The 21,605-nt window shown below is 44.3% G+C and overlaps 1 protein-coding gene across 3 annotated transcripts in view; it reads right to left on the bottom strand.

The window, feature by feature from the left end:
• The window catches only part of SUMF1 (sulfatase modifying factor 1), a 71,624-nt gene extending 50,617 nt beyond the window's left edge, over window positions 1-21,007 (bottom strand). The window contains exons 1-3 of one of the 3 annotated variants that reach the window (XM_083493126.1): window positions 20,741-21,007; window positions 9,953-10,126; window positions 8,121-8,195 (exon numbers count right to left, since the gene is read on the bottom strand). In XM_083493126.1, coding sequence (XP_083349252.1) covers window positions 8,121-8,195; window positions 9,953-10,126; window positions 20,741-20,968 — 477 coding nt within the window. In that variant the 5' untranslated portion in view covers window positions 20,969-21,007. The remainder of the gene's footprint in view (window positions 1-8,120; window positions 8,196-9,952; window positions 10,127-20,740) is intronic. The other 2 variants (XM_083493125.1, XM_083493124.1) reach the window with 2 other exon arrangements.
• Between the last annotated feature and the right edge of the window lie 598 nt (window positions 21,008-21,605).

The following is a 21,605-nucleotide window of genomic DNA, read 5'->3' as shown; positions in this document are numbered from 1 at the left end:
ATTTTTGTGTATTAAAAAAAAAACCTCTCACAAGTGATCCAAACTTAGATTTTGCAGTTGAAGCAAACCAGAAGTGACTCTGGAAATTATATGACTCAGTTTTTGGTTGCTGATATCAATGGACGCAGAAACAGTGCATGGAGAAGACAGTGAAACCACATGTTTGCTTGTGGGCTTCCTAAAGGCATCTGGTTGGCTGCTGCAGGAAACAAGAAGAGAGGCTAAAAAAGGCTTTTGGTCTGATCCAGCAGGTCTTGTCTTATGGCTAATTATATCAAATCAACCTCTTTCATACAAATAGGTGTTTTCTTCCCAAGCTGCAGAGCTAGCTGCTGCTGCTAAGAAAACCATTTCCTAGATCCAGTGGTTGAGAGGGGCTTCCCCCCTGCTCCATTTGAAGTTTACTATTAACCATACACTTGGAGCAAACCAAGAATTGTGTGTCCCCCCTCACAGAATTACCATTTCCTGCACCTTTAATAAACTATGGTTCCCAAAATTGTTTTGCCAGGGGGTGGGGGTGGGGAGTCATGAGCTTTAAATGTGCGCTGAATAGGCTTTAAATATATTCTGTGTTATCTGCTCACAGTTTCATTATCTTCAAATTCAAGAGCAGCAGCGTTGGTTTTGAATTAGTGCAGGCTGTTGTGGAGCGACGGAAGATGAGCAAACCAAAGCTGGATAAAACAGAGGTTATAATGGTTGGGAGCCCCACAATCTAGGGGGAAAGACTGCCTGGTTCTTGTATCTTCCCGAAATAGTGAGTCCATAGGCCAGATGGTAGCTCTAGGTGAGGAATGGGGAACCTCAGGCCGAGGGCTCAAATATAGCCCTCCAGGTTCTTGGGACTCCCCAGCCACACCTCTCACTGGCCCTCTGTTGGAGCCTCCTTTAGCATTTGTAATGCCTCTTGCTCTGGAGGACAGAGAAGGCTGCATGAGTGTGGGTAGAAACTAGCCTACTACGGAAAAGGTAAAATTCACATGTATTGCTCTGCCTGCTTTTGCCTCTGGCTCCACCCACAACCAGCATTTGGCCCTAGACGGGTTGCCCAGATGGGTTTGTGAGTTGAAAAAGATTTCCCACCCTCACTGCATGTGTCAGAAATCCAGCTTGTCAGAACACACCACTGTTTGCCTCCTCATTAGCTGGAAGATGAGACACTGCAGTGTAACCTCAGGGTAGCCACCCTTAAGGACAATGTCCAAACTGTACATGCTGTACAATGCAGCTGCCAGCCTCCTAGTAGGAGCAGGGAAGAGAAAGGATAGAAGACCAGAATTCTCTCAGACGAAGGAACATCCCAAGATGTTTACCCATGAAAGGGGGTGGGGTGCACAAATAAAAAAAGAATGGGAAATGAATCTAAAATGATAGGAAAATTACTGGGGGAGACAGGTAGCTTTGCTGATGTTGTGTTCAGCATTAAGCTTCTTTAGTACAGTGGGAAAGCATTCATCCTTCTGGGCAATAATATGGTGTTTTTTAAATGTACTAAAAATGGTGTGGGCATGGGGAGAAACTGTTGCTATGAGCACTACCCAGCTGGTTTTAGCATCACTGACTCAGGGCAACCTCCACTCATGTCTGCCCGCTTGTCCTCTAATACTATGGAGAAAATTTGGGAAACATGCTGGGGGGGGGACCAGGGAGAGGAAGGTAGAAGCTCCTTGGTCAGCAGATACCAGTTTACACCATATTTTATCTCATCCTCAGGCTGCCACCCTTTGCTCCCGAAGAGTGTGTCTTCATTTCCTGTGAAGTGACAAGCATAGCATTTTCTCTACTCCGGAACAGGCTCTGCAACAGGCAATACAATTATCCAAGTCTCATCTGTAGGATGACACCTCAATAAGTACCTGCCTGTCCTTTTCACTGCCAACCTCAATTCTGTCTCTGACCCCAAAGTAAATGGGATCAGCTTGCACATTATCATCATCCCACGTACCCGACAAAGCTTCCCTGTCACTCTGTGGGCAACAACCGATGTGGCAGCTATTTTATTTTCAGTTTTCCTCTTCCAGAAGCCGGAACGGAGACAGCCTGCACAATTCCCATTGCTCAACCCCACCTCTGTCAACTAAGGCAACAACAAGTCTTCTTAGAATTTCAGGCCCGATTTATTTTTCTACCCACGCAAAGTAAACAAGACTATCAGCCCACCTGTCTCACGGCACGTTCCCTGTCCACTTCAGCGTATTTGACAGCCCCGATCAGAAAGATATGAACTTAAATACAGGTACATGTGCTCTTCCAAACAGACTGTCCACAAGGCGAGACACCTTTGGTGCTCACCTGATCCACATTTCTCTCCAGCTAAGCTTCTCTGCTTCCCAAGCACATCAGACCCTGTACTGAATTGACCTACTTCTGTTCAACGTTCTGCCTCCATAGCAACAGAATTGCGTTAAATTTGAAAACAGCAGCCACCGACCATACAGAGATACCGCAACGCAAATAATACCAAGAGGGAAGAGTTGCTCAAGACAAAAAGAAAAGAGGGCCTCCTCAGGTTGCGCTAACCTATGCGGATGAGATATTTCCAAGAGATTTTATAGAACATTGTTCATCAAAAAAAAAGGTAAAGATGAAAAAGTTACAGTCACCCAAACCAATACACACATGCTCCCCAGACCTCTAGTTCAAATACAGCAAGGGAGAAACCAGACACATATTCCCCATGCCCCATTATTGGTTGATATGCAACTAGTTCATCTATGAGGTTTTCTTCTGTGCAACAGGACTTCCCATGCAAAGGCATACAATGACACCATATAATGGGTTGATGCTGAGTTGGTTTGGAAGTAGTGCAGGGCAAACAGCATTAAAAAGGGCCATGCAAAAGCCATCATGGAGAAGTCTATACAAAAACCCAGCATGTGTGGAAGCAGCAGCCCAGGGGATATGGCAGGCAGGTTTCCAGGCTAGAGTAAAGATCAGAAGATCTAAGGGGGCCACATTTTATAAAGTTTTGATAAACTGCTGTCGTAACCAGCTACTTAGAAGAATAAAAACAAACATGTCAAACTATCCTCCCTTTGATCCTTATTGGTCTGTATTCTTGTGCTCTGCAATTTTTCCACTGATTATCCAGTGCCAAACAAATTAATCCTGCCTGCTTTTTGGATCCAACTTTGCATCCTTGGACTGGGAACCTGATGCAAAGTTGACTTGCCTTTCCTAATGCCTGTGCAAATCAATATTTTTAGGTATGACCCTTGTTAGTTCCTTAGATGGCGTCAATGACTGTGATCATAAAGCCTGAATGTCAATTGTATGTATTCCTCAGCCCTGGCCTTGCCAGCACCATTCAATTTATACCCAAGGGAGGGGGGGTGCACGCACAGTATTAAATTACATACAACTGAGCGCTCAAAGTTTAGAAAATTAGCAACAAAACTGCATTGTATTTAATGCTTTAAATGTAAGGATATTAAAAAAAAGACAACAAGCAGCAAATATTCCTCCAGATGTTGCTTTTGTATTCTCCATTCCAGCCTACATACTTGAAAAGGGAAACACTTTGGGGTGAACTGTTAAATAACAGGTTAAGAATGCCAAACCACAAGAAAAGCAAGTCCCTGCATCACTAGGCTGCTGGCCAAAGTCATCAGAATAATATCATTTTTCCATGCCTACCCAGATGATGTTCTGCATGCCAGGATGTCCTAATAATACATATTGAAAAACAAGGCAAAGGACAGTCCTCTAAAAGTTACTCTAACCAAATAGGGGAAATCGCTGGAAAGAAGCAACAGCGTTTTAACACTTTGGGCCATGAGCCAGTTCCAACTCACTTCCAATTGCAAGCATCAGGGACAATGCTTGTTGAGTTAGGCCAAGGACCGTGACATACAGAATAGCTGCTTTTTTAAAAAAAGGCATTCTGCCATTTGACTCAGGGTAGTACAGTAAAATGTGGAGGCACAGATTAGCAAACAGAATATTAAAATGGTTTGTTTCCTGAATAGCTCTCTAAGGGAGAGATGGACAATCTCCCAATGTTTATTGCAGGGTTTTGTGATGGTATTTCACATGTGTTTGTTTTATAAGGCATGCTAACAAATAAAGAGGGGGGGGGGGCTTAATTACAGCATTTCTACTTCCCTGCCAAAATTGACAATTCCTTGAGGGGGGAAACAATACGGCAGGGCAAATATTTTTAGAGAGGCATGCATTCCCTGCCTGCCTGCCTTTGAGGGGATCATTTTGTTGCCATAAGGCAAATGTCACTATCACCCCTGCCCAGCCACTATAAAACAGCAGGCCTTGAAGTGCTGGCCTTTGTAGTAATAATCAGTTTTGGGTTCAACAGGCCATGCCATTTTGAAAAACTAAAATTGTGCTCTAGATACAAATCCATCACCTTGAGTGTATGCAGCCCTCCCCTATTATGTGCCTGTGTGATGCTGAGAGTCAGCATGTTGTAGTGCAGGCGTAGGGACCCTTTGACCTGCCAGAGGTTGCTGAACTACAACTCCCATCAGCCTCAGCAAGCATGCCCAATGACCAGGGGTGATGGGAAATATCTGAGCTTGAACTCCCAACAGGTTTAAGCTCCAGAGCCCCATTTGGAAGCAGTGACGCCTCTTCAGGCTTCTGAAAACCAGAGCTTGACACTTAAAACTAAGCATTTCTGGAACACACACACACTTCCCAGCTTTACCATATGTCTGTCAGACTTGCCCAATTCCCCTCCATCCCACGAACAGGAGCAGAGTCTGGCAATCACAGAATCCTTTGCCATTCAGCATTTATCAGAATCCTTCAACTTCAAAGGATGCAAAAACAACAACAACAAAACCATGGAGGCTGCTGAACAAGATCCTTCTAGCTGAATTTAAAATAGGCCATCTATCTTGCCCTACAAGCAGCAAGCATGTCACCTCAAAGTTCGTCAACAGCAGAAGCAGGGCCCATTTCCCCAAAGAGTTGAGGGAGGTGAGGGAGTTTTGTTTTGCCACATGTATCGGGTCAGAGTCAACACTCCGTTGGTTTCTTAAACTGTGGCTTAACAGATTTGTTAAGTTTCCTCTCTCCCCTTTTCTTCACAGCTTCCACTTTCTTCAACAACAAAGAATAAACCCAGCGAGGTCTAATTGCACCTAGAAGCTCTGCACACAATGTGCTCCAGTGTGTGCTATTATTTATCCAATGCATAATATTTTCCTTTGAGAGCACAGTGGGAGCATGGTAAGATGAATCACTTCTGCGAAAGCTAAACTGATTAAGGTACAAAAACACTAAGTCACCTGGCGCTCTCCCCGAACAGCCAGCCAAAATGCAACTGAAAGCCCACAAGAGGCCCCCTACATGTGTTTAAGGGGAAATTAATGTGTTCTTGCCCCTCTCGGCAAACTGTATTTCTCAGGTGAAAAGCAGAAGCAAAACAGAGGGACAACATCTGTATAGCACTGCAAGGCACTTAATCCTGACTCTGAACAGCTTATCTGCTCTGTAAGCCTTCAAGTCACCTAGCAAGGTTTTGTTTTTGTTATACAGGTATAATCACCACCACCTTGAATTTTAGGGTTTTATTCATAGAAATGTAGAGCTGGAAGGGACCCCAAGGGCCATCTAGTCCAACCCCCTGCAATGCAGGAATCACAGCTAAAGAATGACAGGTGGATGGCCATCCAACCTCTGTTTAAAAACCTCCAGTGAAACCTCCACAACCGAGGTGGTAGCATTAAACAGCTCATTCACCAGTGCAGGGATTTCTCCTTGAGCAACGAATCAATATCTCCCCCCCCCCATCTGTTCTGGGAGTTCCTACAACCCTCTGGAGGTGATTTGTGGGCAGCAGTGGCTTCACATGGGGTTGGGGAAAGAGAGGGGGGAAATTGTATCATGCTAGTTCTATTCCTCGGGACGCGGGTGGCGATATGGTCTAAACCACTGAGCATAGGGCTTGTCGATCGGAAGGTTGGCGGTTCGAATCCCCGCGATGGGGTGAGCTCCCGTTGCTAGGTCCCTGCTCCTGCCAACCTAGCAGTTCGAAAGCACGTCAAAGTGCAAGTAGATCAATAGGTACCACTCCAGCGGGAAGGTAAACGGCGTTTCCGTGCACTGCTCTGCTTTCGCCAGAAGCGGCTTAGTCATGCTGGCCACATGACCCGGAAAAACTATCTGCAGAGCGGACAAACGCCAGCTCCCTCAGCCTGTAAAGCGAGATGAACTCCGCAACCCCAGAGTAGTTCATAACTGGACATAACTGTCAGGGGTCCTTTACCTTTTTTTTTTAAAAAAAATGTTCTATTCCTTGCAACAATTTAGTCAAATGTTGTCCTTAGTTTTCAGTTTCACAGCCCGTTCCCACATCACACATTTGTAGATGCTAGCCTATAAGGATGTGTGAGTGCATGGGCTATCTAGCGGTGCAGCAATTAACACTGCTAGCGCATTTGCAAAGATAAGCAGTGTCTGGTATAGTTTCAAACTGGATAGGGGAGGGTCCATGTGTTGAGATTCCTGCATTGCAGGGGGTTGGACTAAGATGACCCTCTGGGTCCCTTCCAACTCTATCATTCTGTGATTGGAAGTTGGCTTCCTGATAGTAGTAACAGCTGGGTTCACGGATGTCGCTGTGGATTACCCAGAAAGTGTTGGGAAGAGGCAGCAGCAGTGTGGAGGAGGCATGTACACTTCAGTGGAGTCAGTCCAATGCAACCCCAACTTCACCACTGCCCCAGGACAGTCTACGTAAGCTGCAGCAATGCTGTTGTCAGGAGGGTGGCTCCGCCACACTCAGGATACCAAGAGCCATCTTTCCCCACATGAACGGATCCGGACCCTGCAATCGTCATCTGAGGCCCTTTTCCATAAGCCTCCTTCATGGGAGGTCTGGAAGCTGGCTACAGAAAAAAAAGTGCCCTGTCAATGGCAGCTCCTTACTTCTAGAATGTTCTCCCCAGCACCAAGCCAAAAAAATTCTTTTTTACTGGGTTTTTGGCCCTTAACTTTAAGTGTTTTTAAGTATTTGTAGCCTCTTTTAGACCTCATTTATATAGCTGGTTTTCTTTTTATAAAAGTTATTATTCATTGTGTCTTTTCTAATTGGTTTCAGTATTTCTATTGTGTTTGTAGATGAGTAAAATGATCAATAATTTTGCACACAAAGCTGATGCTCTACCACTGAGCTACATTTCCTTTCTAGGAGCTCTCCAAAAGCACCTTGTAGGTGTCAACCAACTAATTTGCAGGCATCTTCAGAGCCTGTGAAAGCCAAATGGACAGAGATGACAACAATAACATCACAGGGGGTTGGACTAGATGACCCTTGGAATCCCTTCCAACTCTACAATTCTATGACTCATATTACTGCTTACAAGGAAAGGCACAGCTCTGTTTGCATGGGTCACTGCATCAACCCCTAGAAAGGAGAGAAAACCCAGCCACTGTTAGAATTCCTGCTCCATGATTGCAGTCATGGGATTGTTGTCTATCACATGACGGTATAGGTTTTGGCTCCACAGAGTGGGAAGTGACGGAGACAGGATGTTTGTGTTACTGTGTTCCGTGAAGTGGGACTGTTGTCCTTTGTTTTGTTTTGTTTTTGCTGTCTGATGCTAGAGAAAGAGGGAGCCATGTTGCAGTACTCTGTGCATGTTTATATGTAAATAAAGTAGATTAGCCAAAATGCTGTGTTGTTGAGGTCTGTTACGCATGATGCGCAAACTCGGCGGATCCCTAAGTGTGCCGATGTCTGTTGGCATCAGTCGCTGTGATGTTCAGGCTGAAGAAAGCTTTTGAAGCTCCCGAACGATCGACCAGGAGGGAGAGTCGGGCATGTGTCTCTGTCAGGGTTCTACTTGTGTAGGCTGAGCTAGAAAGGAGAGAAAACCCAGCCACAACCTCATTTACTTCTGATATACTTTTTCCTTTATACTTGTATTTGCTCTTCTCCCAAGGAGTTTGAGGAATACAATGGACAAAATTAACATGAACTAATAATCCTTGAAAATAATTATGATAATGTTTCCTGTACTGAAATCTAACACATCTTTGCAGGTTCCCACATACTTTGATTACAACAGACTTATTAGTATTATTACTATAAAATGTTCACAGCCTTGAATTATCAGGCCAAAACACAATAGCTAGGAAGGTATGTGACTCACAGCTTGATGAATTCCAGTCTTCACTTGTTCACTCAACACACCTTCAAATACAAAGGAATCTCCAAATCTTTCTGCCTGAGAAGAAGAAAGGGGGGGAGGGGGAGAGAAGAAGAGGCAACTCTAAGTCAATTGGATTTGCATGCTTGCAGCACCAGTGTTTTCATTTCCAAAATGCCAAAAGAAGAAAGCATCAAATCAGACAATTAAGCGCACAATGGCCTTTACTTAATCCTCCCTAACAGCAATTCAGGTTTTGTTGTTAAAGGAAGTAATACGCCATGCGGCAGACTCACAGGGAGATGACAAGATCGCTCTGCTCAAGGTCATGATCGTTCCTAAAGCTATTTTTCTCCCTCATAGACTACGAAATAAACCCTACCCAGTGAACTAAACTGTGGTCTCAACCTCCCTTTAAATCCATCTCAGCCAAAAGAAGGGAGCTGACCTTGAAACATATCTATAGATGGTTCTTAACACCACAGAAGTTGGTGCAGATATACCCAGGAACTTCCTAAAGCCATTGTTAAGATATAAACTGACTTAGACCCCGAGATCATCATCTGAGGCCCTTCTTTGTATGTCTCCTCCAAAAGAGGTCTGAAGGCTGGCAACATGAGAACGGGCCTTTTCTGCGGTGGCTTCCTGCTTCTCGAAAACTCTCCCCAGGAAGGCTTGGCCCTGGCACTTTTGTACCAGGCAAAAACATTCCTCTTCTCTTAGGCCTTTGGCTAATTAAACAATCTATGGCCTTTTAAACTGTGTGGAGGGAGGGTATTGTTTTTATTTATTACTATGGTGCGCATTTTTGTGTTTTTCTGTTGTAAACTACCCTGTGATCCTTAAATGAAGGTCAGTATAGAAATAATAGAAAATAATAGTAGTAGTAGTAATTAATAATAATAATAATAATAATAAACAACTGTTGGTTTTGATTAGAAGAGCAGGTGGCAGCTGCAGCAAACATTTCTACTTCCATTGATTGGGAATACTATTTTATAATGTTTCAAATTCAATTATTATTATCATTTAGAGGTTTATTTTTAAAAGCTCATGCTCATGTCAGAGATATTATTAAGTAGGGGAGAAGCTGAAAGAAAGCAGCCTGATCAGAAGCATCTAATGAACTTGTCATTAAGGTGGGATTTGAAGACCAGCAAATCCATGGGAAATGGTTCACTATGCAAAAACATTTTATATATTGTATTATTATTAAGTAGGGTGCATCTTCTCAGGGCAGGACCAGAAGTCAGCGGCTATCACGTATACTTGTGGTGCCGGAAAATAAGTCAGTCAAGCAAACAAGCAAGCAATCCTGGAAATGGCGAGAAAGAGCTGGAAAGTCCTCAAGGCTCATGAGGAGTCTCTCCTCAGAGCCTGAAGAGAACGTCAGTGAGCCAAAAGTCCAGAAATAAATATTTGAAAGGCTTTTTAAAAAGAACCAATGGGCTCCCAAAATGGCGCACGGGACCTCTCACTGCTGCAGCGCTACCCCACTCAACAGCTGTTGGGCAGGAAACTGTATTGCAGCAGGATCAGAAGAGCTGTTCCCTGCCCTTTCTGGTGATCGGGAGGCAAAGGTACAGTATAAAATAAAAAGTTATTTCTGATGCCTCTTAAATTGCCCTAGTTCCCTGCTCTGACGAGGCTCCCCACTTACACACATTTTGCTTATGTGCACAGGGGCCCGGAACGTAACCCCCTCTTAAGCGGGAAGTCGCCAGTATTATATTTATTTTATTTTATCTTAATCCATCACATACGATCGCTTTGTAAGTTACTGTTTTCCTGCAAAGTTGCTGTGAAAAAATACCCCAAACATTTCTATTCCCTACCTCTGTGAGGTAGCCAGTGGCATTCACAAACTTCTCAAATTCTGCATTGCTGACTTCATAGCGATCCATGAAGAAATGGTCAATGTGGACTCTCCTGGCGGGTGACTCTCCATCTTGTTGTATAGCTGGCGCATCAGTTCCCATTGTGAACACTCCAGCTGGAATAGAGGCCATCTGCAAAATGAAGAAGGCTGTTTCAGGAAAGTACATATCAGCAAAGCTCCTCATTTTCCTTCCATGCTGGATGTGGAAAGAAGCAATTGCTGTACTTGTATGGTCGTCGGCTTGCCATTGACCAAACCCTTTACACTGAGGTCATATTTGGTAATCATCAATGTTAGTGCTTCTCACAGTAGACCCATTGAAATCAATGGATTTAAGTTACTTAAAGGGGCTAGGGGAGCTTCAGGTTGTTGATAGTGGGGATATCTGAAGCTTTACTGTAATACACAGGCAAAACAGAGCAGGATGGGAAATCAGTAGACACTGAATGCAAAAGAGGTAAATGACAATGGGGGTATATGTAAAGGTGTGCTTCAAAGAAGACTGAGATGAAGTTTGAAAAACAAATGAAGACAAAATACAGTGGTACCCCGCAAGACGAATGCCTCGCAAGACGGAAAACCCGCAAGACGAAAGGGTTTTCTGTTTTGGAGGCGCTTCGCAAGACGAATTTCCCTATGGGCTTGCTTCGCAAGACGAAAGCCCATAGGGAAATCTCCGGGGACCTCTTTTAAATGCTGGTGGTGGGGAGCAAAGCCTTTCCCCCCCTCCGGCCTTCAGAAGAGGTCCAGGAAGGCCGGCGGGGGCCGAAAAACTTTGCTCCCCACCGCCAGCATTTTAAAAGCAGTCCGGGATAGCAGGGAAGAGCTTCCCGCTATCGCGGACGGCTTTTGAAGGCAAGCGGGGGGGGGAGCAAAGACTTTCGCCCCCCCGCCCGCCTTCAGAAGAGGTCCAGGACCTCTTCTGAAGGCGGGCGGGAGGCAAAAGTCTTTGTCCCCCCTGCCTGCCTTCCCAGGGGCTTTTACATCGCCCCGGACAGCGGAGAAGTCCTCCGCTGTCCCGGGCGATTTTAAAATGCCGCCCGCCAGCATTTTAAGATCGCCCCGGACAGCGGAGAAGTCCTCCGCTGTCCCGGGGTTTTTTAAAATGCTGGGGGTGGGAAGAAAAGCCCTTGTGCCCCCCCCCCCAGCCTTCAGAAGAGGTCGGGGGACAGACTGTCCCCGGACCTGGTCTGAAGGCGCTTTCCTTAGGAATGCATTAATTGATTTTCAATGCATTCCTATGGGAAACCGTGCATCGCAAGACGAAAAACTCGCAAGAAGAAAAAACTTGCGGAACGAATTAATTTCGTCTTGCGAGGCACCACTGTAATACAGACTATTCTGACTGCAGGGAGGCAGAAAGTCTATTTCTGAATAAAATTTGGATGTCATCTTGCATCAAGATGGTAGACAGGACCTTTCAAAACAGCACTAATATATTTGGTTTATTGTAAGTCTCAAGCAACAAGGCTGTCAGTGAACAAAAACTGCAGTCTACATTCAAATAAACCTCCACAGCTCTGCCTTCAGTTCCAAACTGTTGTGCTCCAAGACTGGATCATCTTTTTCTTTTCTATTTCTTTCTTTATCCCTCCTGTGCCTGGACACAACCACCTAACAGGCAAAAATCCAACAGGTAGAACATTTCCCAGCACAGAGATTCAGCTTCATTAGATTTCTTTATAATCAAGCCAAATACAAAATGGGCACAAAAGTTAGCAGCGCACCCAGAACTGGGAAGTTCCCTAAAGAAAAAGAGACACACATGCTTTCAACAGAAGTCTGTTTATTTCCTAAGCTTGGGCTGGGTTTAATATTAGCAATACCTCCTGCATCTCTCAAGCGCAGCAGTTGCCTAAATGCCTTGTGATCATCATCAACAGAACCCATCAGCTGAGGAGTTCTGTGTTCTCTCTTCCTTGGTTTATTGCTTGGCGGGACGCAATTATTTGTGTGCACAAGTTTCTTTTGATCTAAATAAAATGCAAGACTCTGACGAAGGTATGAACTGCAGCTCTGCCTATCTTCCCATTTCTTGCTGACTCACTACTGCTAAGGTAGCTGTTCCAAGTTGGCTCAGAAATCACAGATTAATAGCTCACCCCTCGGTTATCTCTGGAGCACACACAAGAACAGGAGCATTTCAAAAATTAAAGGCAGAAGAACAAAAACCCTTCTTTTATGCTTCAGCGACTGAATCATCCCACACTGACGTATGAAGGCAGATTCTCGCCCGTCAATGCACAGTTAAAAAAAAACCAAAAACAACAGCCTCTCAATATTGTCCTTGAAGCTAAATTTCAGCATACCTTTAATTATGTACCTGCGTGAATTATTTTCAGCCTTAGCTGTAAAGGAAATATAGCTCCTAAAGTGCATGCTCTTCATTTCAAAGAATCACAGGACTGTAGAGCTGGAAGAGTCACCTAGTCCAACCCCTTGCAAGGCAAGATTCTCTACTAAAGAATCCATGACAAATGGCCATCCAACCTCTGCTTAAAAACCTCCAAGAAAGGCGAGTCGACAACATCCCAAGGGAGTCCAATTTGTATTGCTATTTAACATCAATGTTGGTTTTAAGTCTCCAGCAGAATTCAAACTTGTTTATGTTATATAGAGGGGTGAGGGATCTGCTTGCAGGCCAGATATGGCCGGCCAGGCCTCTCCCCCTTGGTTTGCCAAGTCCCCAAATGACACCCACCTGTCACACATCTGGCATGATGTCAGGTGAGGGGGCAGGTAACATAAGCTGCTTGTGTAGCACACATACCCATTTTGCTTCTCCCATCACATGAGTGGGTCAACTAGCCATGAAGAATAGTACAATGGCTGAACCTCAGACCGGGTTTTGTTTTGCTCCAATGAAATATGATCGCTGGGAGGCCTTAAATCATGGCTTGCTGTTGAATCCATGGTCGCAGCTTGTTAAGGATGGAATAGACCACGGGCCCTGGATTCAGAAGTTACACTAAGATAAACTGTTTATGGTTTGTTTACTTGCTCATGCAGAGCAGAAATGCTGTTCACAGCTTCTGAACAACTTGGTGCAATAGCACACTTTACGTCGTCTCACTGTTGTTTGACTCCAGTATACCTGAAGGAGTGCCTCCATCCCCACCATTTAGCCCGGACACTGAGGTCCAGCATCGAGGACCTTCTGGCGGTTCTCTCACTGCGAGAAGTAAGGTTACAGGGAACCAGTCAGAGGGCCTTCTCGGTAGTGGCACCCGTCTGTGGAACGCCCTCTCATCAGATGTCAAGGAAATAAACAACTATCTGACTTTTAGAAGACATCTGAAGGCAGCCCTGTTTAGGGAAGTTTTTAATGTTTGGTGTTTTCTCACTTTATTATTAATAATATTCTGTGGGGAACCACTCAGAGTGGCTGGGAAAACCCAGCCAGATGGGCAGGGTATAAATTATCATCATCATCATCGTTCCCAGCAAAGCCAATGGTCAGGTATAATGAGAACTATGATCTAACAACATCACAAGAATTGACCCTGACTTAGTGTTAATGTGAATATATATAATATATTAAAAATTCATTAGAGATGCATTCTGGACATTTCACTGATCTTCCTTCCCCTCCCCTCCCCAGCCTTATGTCATAACAACAACAAGTGTCAACTGTTGAATGCCTGCTGAAAATTTTTCTATTCCAACAGGCCTATGCAGGTGATTATGAGTAATCCCCCACAATGGCTTACTGATTTGTTTTTATTTGTTTTCCATTTTAACTTGTTTTTAACTTTTCATGTTTTTCACTGTATGGTTTTATACTGTTGTAAACTGCTGTGATATATTTTTATGACACAGTGGTATAGAAATACTTTTTTATAAATACCGTATTTTTCACCCTATAGAACGCACTTTTCCCCCTCCAAAAATGAAGGGGAAATCTGTGTGCATCCTATGGGGCGAATACAGGCTTTCGCTGAAGCTTGGAGAGCGAGAGGAAATTTGGATGACACGTGATATAGACTTACAGGTGTTACTAATGAATTAGCACACTTAAGATATTCTACCTGTATGTAAAACACAACAGCTGGGGCAAGCACAGTTTGGGAATGGTTTTTTCTTTCTTTCTTGGAAGGCAGTATACGAATTGATTAAATAAATAAGTTGGAAGACCAAGTTTCTAAATTTTGCAGGGAAGTTCCTTGAGTGCACATGTTTTCTCGCTTCAGAAATTCAACCTCCAACACGTGGAGCGGTTAGAGCTTTGCACACTGGTCTCCAAATTGACTGCTGGTTTAACATGTGATTTATACTGTAAACTGCCCTGTGAGTGAGTGAGTGAGTGAGGAATGAATGAATGAATGAATAAATAAATGTGAGTAGGGTGCCTGAGGAGATCAATCATGGAAGCCAAATATGAGGGAACAGCAACCATACCACAAAGATAAATTACTAGAACAAGCTCCAGTTCAAAATTTCAGACACATTCCAAGACACAGGATAAAAAACCAGAAGTGTTATCAGCACAGAAACAAAACATGCAAGCATGCCATTTCATATATTAGCCCTTCGCAGAAAAACTTGGAGTCTTTAAACTTCTTAATGGTGAAATTATTTTCCTTTTAGTTTGTCCTTGGCATTCTAAGGTTTGCTGCCAATGTCTGAAAGAGCTGGAATGAAGGGAAAGATCGCTTTTTATTTTATAGCCTCTGACTTTTATTTGTTCCCCTATCAAATGAACGATAGTTGTGCTCAATGTATTAGCTAACATGCAAATATCTAATGTACAAATGGGAGGGGAATGTAGGGGAGGATTATGTTCACAAATCATATTTTCCTCAGTAAAAATGAGTTTTAGGAGTTGAGACATCCAATTAATTAATATCCTCCTGGCACAATGCCAGAATGTGCTGAGTTTGCAAAGCTCTTTGCAAATGGAAAATTGCTTTTGATCAAGCCAAAGTTGTTCTAAAGTCACGAGGAAAAGTTAGCAAGATAAATAATGGTAGCTCAAAGACACAACAGTGCTTTGCAGTTCACCCAACATTCACCTCATAGTGTACTCCTTTAAAAATAGGGTAATCCAATAGACAGTGACTTGTCTAAGTCACACAGTAAAAGGCCAAGAGGAAATTTGAACCTGCGTCTCCCAAAACCAAGACACAACATGGGGAGCCAATGCAATGTATCTCACAAAGTGACCCTGGACCAAGCACTATCTTCACAGGTTTTTTTTGCAAGGATAAAACTTAAGGAGGAGAGGATGGGCAAAACCATGTACGCTGCCTCAAGCCCCTTAGAGGAAAAGCAGGATAGAAATGTAATGCAGTGGTACCTCGGGTTACATACGCTTCAGGTTACAGACTCCACTAACCCAGAAATAGTGCTTCAGGTTAAGAACTTTGCTTCAGGATGAGAACAGAAATCGTGCTTTGGAGGTGCGGCGGCAGCAGGAGGCCCCATTAGCTAAAGTGGTGCTTCAGGTTAAGAACAGTTTTAGGTTAAGTACGGACCTCCAGAACGAATTAAGTCCTTAACCCGAGGTACCACTGTATATGAATAAACAAAACACTCTGATCACAGCACCACACTGACTTCAAATGTTGTTTCTATCCAGTATTATGTAGCATAAAAACACCCTTGAGTATTATTATGACGTATACTTGTGTACCTTGTTTTGTCTTTAATAAGGAATCAGCTACATATTTCCCTAAACCAGGGACTACAATTCCCATCATCCCTAGCTATTGGCCATGTCAACTGGGCTTCATGGGAGTTGCAGTCCAACATCCTCCAGAGGGCTACAGGTTCCCCATTCCTGCCCTAGGCAAATATATAGTGGCAAAGCCACCTGCACTTGCTGCAGCTATATGGGGTGGGTATGGGTGGCCCCAGCTCCTTAGCTTCGCCATTTATAGAAGTTTCTGGTGTCACCTACTCAGAATATGAAAACTTCTAGGTCCCAGGAACAGCAGCAAAGATAGCTGTACTCACCATACTCTATTGGGAAAAGGAAGACTAGAGAGAGATTCCCAGCCATCAGTTCTGTTCTAGTCATTTCCAGACAATGAATGATAAAACGTTGAGAGATAAAGACTGGCTGCTCCTGCAGTCCTGGACCACTAGCACTTATTGCTGTAACTTAGAATTATGGAACAACCAACAACTGAGACTGCAAGTTCAGTATGAGAGGTTATGTGCAGTTCTGGGAAGCATTTATCTAAATGCTGCTGTGCAACAAAAGAAACAGCCAGGGGCATTCAGCAAAGAGTAATGACATGAAGGGGCATGCTTGTAAAAGTGCTTGCCACAAAGCCGCTCAAATTAATCAGGACAGAATTGGCAGAGCTGAGCAAAGCATCAAATATACTGCGCAATTACACAATTCATCCTCTTGCATGGTGTCAACCCCCCGATTCTAATAACTCCAGCAGCACACAAGATCCATCTACCAGTAGCTTTGCAGATCCAATTCCTATTCAGCAAAAGGCATTGGCAGGCATACGCAACATTCTGTATAGCATCACCCAAAACAGTCCTCCATTCTGCACCAGAGCCCTGCCAGAACAGGCGCTTGCTCCTTCAGCAAAGCAAAGGCAGCAGCTGGGCTTTTGCTGACAACTTGAGATTGCTGGTTTGCTGATCAAGTGTCTTTTCACTGTGTCAACTCTGTACTTCAATTTGTAAAAAATTTTCAGTACATTCAGAAACACACCCTATTATCTGTATCCGAGATATTAGGGAAGCACATGAGTATGTGCTGTCCTAAAATCTCGGATACAGAAGATAACAAAATCTAGAAGGTTCACGGAGTGCCCGGGTTTTATTTTGCTTACAACTGAAATTAACCACTAGAAACACTGACTGCACATTTCCACGCCATCTTTCCTGAAGATAATTTGGAAACCACTAAAACCAGACCACAGTGTGGGTTATAAGGTCTTTCAAGCTAGCAACTTTGCAGTTGCTTCAAATTAGTTCTACTGATTTTACAGAAGCATGACATTGGAAATGACCTGATAGGTAGCAAGAAGGCCTTTGCTCCTAAGCTGTGGTCCACCAATGGTCCACAAACTTCATTCAGCTGGTCCACAGCTTGTCTGTGGATTTCTGGTTAAAGATGGGATATTAAATGTTTATGGAATTCAATCTGTAATACAATAAAATATAAAGGTATATAAATATACCAGGATGCGGGTGGCGCTGTGGTCTAAACCACTGAGCCTCTTGGGCTTGCCAATCATAAGGTGGGCAGTTTGAATCTGTGAGATAGGGTGGGCTCCCATTGCTTTGTCCCAGCTCCTGCTAACCTAGAATTCGAAAGCAAACCAATGTAAGTAGATTAATAGGTACTGCTGTGGCAGGAAAGTAAACAGTGTTTCTGTGCACTCTGGCGCTCAACATGGTGTTCCGGTGTTTTGTGCACCAGAAGCAGTTTAGTCATATTGGCCACATGACCCGGAAAAGCTGTCTGCGGACAAACACTGGCTACCTCAGCCTAAAAGCGGAGATGAGCGCCACACCCCATAGTCAAATTCAACTGGACTTAACTGTCCAAGGTTCCTTTACCTTGACAATGAAATATAATATAAGAAATAAAAGAAGCAAGAAAATACTATTAAAAATCATATAGCATCTCGCATAGTGCATTACAATTGCAGAAAAATCATTGCATGGTCTGCCAAGACCCTTAGCAATTATTGGGATGGGGAGTATCTTCAACAAGCACTACCAAACTGTTCTTGAAACCCTTTAAGGAACTAGATTCCAAAGCCCTACTTAAGTTTCTTCAGTTGAATTGCTCTTCCTTAAGTAAATTCAGAACTGCTGCGAACTGTATTCTCCTCAGTAATGCAAAGATGAGCAATTGTAAGGTAATAAGGCAAGCACTTATACCTCTTATTCCTGGAAGCCTTTTAAGTATCTGAAGGCTCTGCGAATAAGATGCAGAGTGAACCCTGCGATTTATGAACATATTGTACATGTGTGCTATGTAATACATTCTGCCTCCAGCAGAAATTGCCCACTAGCTCCTAGATAACTACCCACTGCCAATACTGCAGTTGGCACACGCCCTCCCAAAGACACCTACTATATGCAAAAAAGGAGCTGCAGGCTAGAAGTCTGATTATATAATATAGTAAGAAGTAAGAAGGTATCTTCAAATTGCCAGAAGCCCCAAGAATAGGACAGCCACTGAATTAAATGCATGCTTCCTGTCTTTATTTAGTGGTCTTAGGAAGCACTTCATTGACTTCAACCATGGAGACTTGGGGAAAGCCATGGCACCACACCTGTCCAGATGTCATGTTCAGACACCATGAGGAGACACCAAAGTCAGGACTCTTTCTTTGCCAATGGTGTGTGAACGGGTCCTGGGATTCAATTTCACTTCTTTTGCAATCATATGGTCTTCTAGAAACTTGCTTAAAATCGTATCTACACAAAATACAATCATGCCAATAGCCTTAGATTTGCCATGCTCCTTCCAGAATCCTAAAAGAAAGTTGGAAATTCTAATTACCTTACAACCAACCCAAAAAAAGACTGGCAGAACTGTACAAGCATTCTCTGAAATGAATTCTATTTAGCATTGACAGTGGTCATTCCACACCCAGTCATGCTTGCTAGATATCAGTCTTCCCATTAAAATTAACAACGCAATCATATACAGTATCTTTTCATTGGGATAGACTCTTTATCAAGCTGCACTTAGTACCATGCAACCAGACCTTTATTCTACTAGACAGTTCGGAATTCAGTGGTCAAGACAGCAACAGCATCAAACTCTAGGGTAGCTGTGTGCAGATCTGAAGACAGTTTCATATCTTATGGGTGGGCTAACATATTTTTAAGGATCTGAGCATTCCAGCACTGGACTGCATGCATGTTCTGCCAGAATGAAGGAATCCCATTTGCGATCCTCAGTTTCAGAGTCCTGGACTCTGCATTCATCATCTGAGACCCTTCTTCCTGTGCCTCCTCCACATGAGGTCTGGAGGATGGCAACACAAGAACTGGCCTTTTCTGTGGTGGCTCCCCGTTCATGGAATGCTCTCCCCAGGGAGGTTCGTCTGGCGCCTTCATTATATATTTTTAGGCTCCAGGTGAAAACGTTCCTCTTCAACCAGGCCTTGGACTGATTAATATTCTACAGCCTTTTAAAGGTGTCTGTGGGAAGGGGAGTATTATTTTATTGTTTTTGCTTTAATTATTTACTTGTGTTTTTATGTTGTATTTTATTCTGTGAACCACCCCAAGATCATGTGATGAAGAGTGTATATAAACCCTAACCCATTGAGGGCTGAGAAAGTGATTTACCTGAGATCTTTGAATGCCATCACATTAATGGTGCTCCTGTTTCAAATCAATGAGTTGTTAGGCATTATTACTGTTACTGTAAGTATTATAAGGCCTGATTAAAGCGAAATGTTTTCACCTAGTGCCTAAAGATATGTAATGAAGGCGCCAGACAAGCCTCCCTGAGGGAGAGAATTGCACAAGTGGGGAGCCACCAAAGAAAAGGCCCATTTTTATATTTCCACCCTCTGGACCTCTTGTGGAGAAGGCACATAAAGAAGGGCCTCAGATGATGATTACTGGTTCTGGGTCAGTTCATATGGGGAGAGGCAGTCCTTGAGGTATTGCAGTCCTGAGCCATTTAAGGCTTTATAAGTCAAAAACAGCATTTTTAATTGGGCTCAGAAACTACCTGGCAGCCAGTGCAGTCGGGCCGGCATGGCTATACCCAACAATGAACAGGAGAATCTAAATTCCAGACCAGATCAAATCTGTGAAGCAATCAAGCTCCTAGGATCCTCACGAGCTGTGAAAAAGAACTTGTACAAATCATTCCATTTCTGCTTTCTGAGGTATAGAATGGTGATATTATTGATAGAAATAACAAAAAGTCCACAAGATGTTGTGGATGTGGGTGTTGTCACAGTTACTTAAGTTTATTAATGAGAAAATGTGGCCTTTTTACAACAAACTAAACAAAGGTAGCTGGTGAAATGGTATTTTGATCAACCCAGCTCTCATGTGATATGTTAGATGAAGAGGAAAACCTATGGCTACCTCCACAATAAGGGCTTATCCCCATTTCTGTTTGCCCCATGCCTAGAGAGCACAGGGCCAAGAGGTTTTCCACAAGTCGTGCTTTCTAGGCACAGGTCTGAGTGATTTTGCCTTTGCCCAGCCACTTCCCTAGAGCTCCTCAGTCAGCCTGGCAGGCAGGAAAAGATGATGCGAATTGTAGCCCTAATTATCTGGATGACACCAGGCTGAGAAATGCCAGTGGTGTTTTTTTTCTGGTGGTACTCAAGGATACACACAGAGGAAGGCTATAATATGCCTTAGACTTAGGCACACAGCCACACTTGTTCACATAGCACTTCTAAGGATACCTCCTGGGTAACCTTGCTTGAGGTCCTCTTGTAGAGTTGGAAAGGACTCTGACTGGGTCATGTAGCCCAACCTCCTGCAATGTAGGAATCTCAGCTAGATCATACATGACAGATGGCCATCCAGTCACCAATGAAGCCGGCCAACCCTTGTGGGAGTCTGTTCCACTGCTGAACAGTCAGAAAGTTGTTCCGTGGTAATCTCCTTTCTTATACCTTGAAGCCATTGGTTCGGATCAAATGCCATCCGCAGAGTCCACTGGAACAAGTTCACCAAACTTCCCCATGCTCTTAATCTGGTCTCTGCGGTGCCACCATCTGTACCTCCCCCTTCTTCTCCCCACAGCTATCCTTCGGCCGCTTTCGCTTGACCCACCTACCTGCCTGCCCTCCTCTTTCGATTGCGGGCTTTCCGGCCCACCTCTTGGCTGATGGGCGACATTGGCCTCCAGGGAGTACTTCCTCGCGGCTGCTTCTTCGCCGCTCGCCCGGTTGGCGCTGCTGCAGCCACAAGTGCCTTGACCTCCCTCCAAGCACACGGCGACGCGGAGCCACACAGCCCAGCAAGCGAGAGCGAACCAAAGCGGCCTGTGCCTGGGCGCAGCCATGTTGACTGGGACGTCACGTGAAGCCAAAGCGGTCAGCTGACTTCTCTCGGCGTCTCTTTCTCCCTCTTCCTTCTCTGGCTTCCCTCTGAAACTTTAAGCATCTTTCTTCGGGATCGCGGATCCCAAAGCAACTGGCTCCCCGCGGTTTTCGTCTCCCGCGGCAAATGATTGGGGCGGGGGGGGGGGGAGAAAGAGAAAAGTAAAAGAAAGGGCTGGGAGCGCGAGCCCCGCTCCTCAAAGAAATGCAAACCTGTTCCTTCTTAAACCCATTTCCTGCTTTTATTCTCGCAGTCGCGCTTCCTTATGCATTTCCCTCCTGACCATGTTATTCGCCTTCTCTCTCGCTCCACTTGGCGCTGTGAAATCAGACCCATGCGCGCAGATAGCGGGCTGGGTTAAAGCATGCGGCAAACGGCTCCAGAGGTAAAAGAAGCTGAACACCTGCTGAATTTTGTTCTAGGTTAATTTGAAGAAGCGCAGGAGCCCGTCTTCCGTTGCATCTTGTATTGCCCTTGCCACTTTGAAGGCTGCCCTCTTTTTCTCATTAAATACGAACGTGTGAAGCGACCTTGGAAGTAATCGTTGGTTCTCGCTGCCCACGTTATTCGGGCTCTATGAGCGTCTCATCCGTTCCCCC

Source organism: Podarcis liolepis (assembly GCF_965112155.1).
Source record: "Podarcis liolepis genome assembly, chromosome: 2".
Classification (NCBI taxonomy): Eukaryota; Metazoa; Chordata; class Lepidosauria; order Squamata; family Lacertidae; genus Podarcis; species Podarcis liolepis.
Note: the sequence above shows the minus strand (reverse complement) of the source record. Positions and strands in the feature narration are given on the sequence as shown.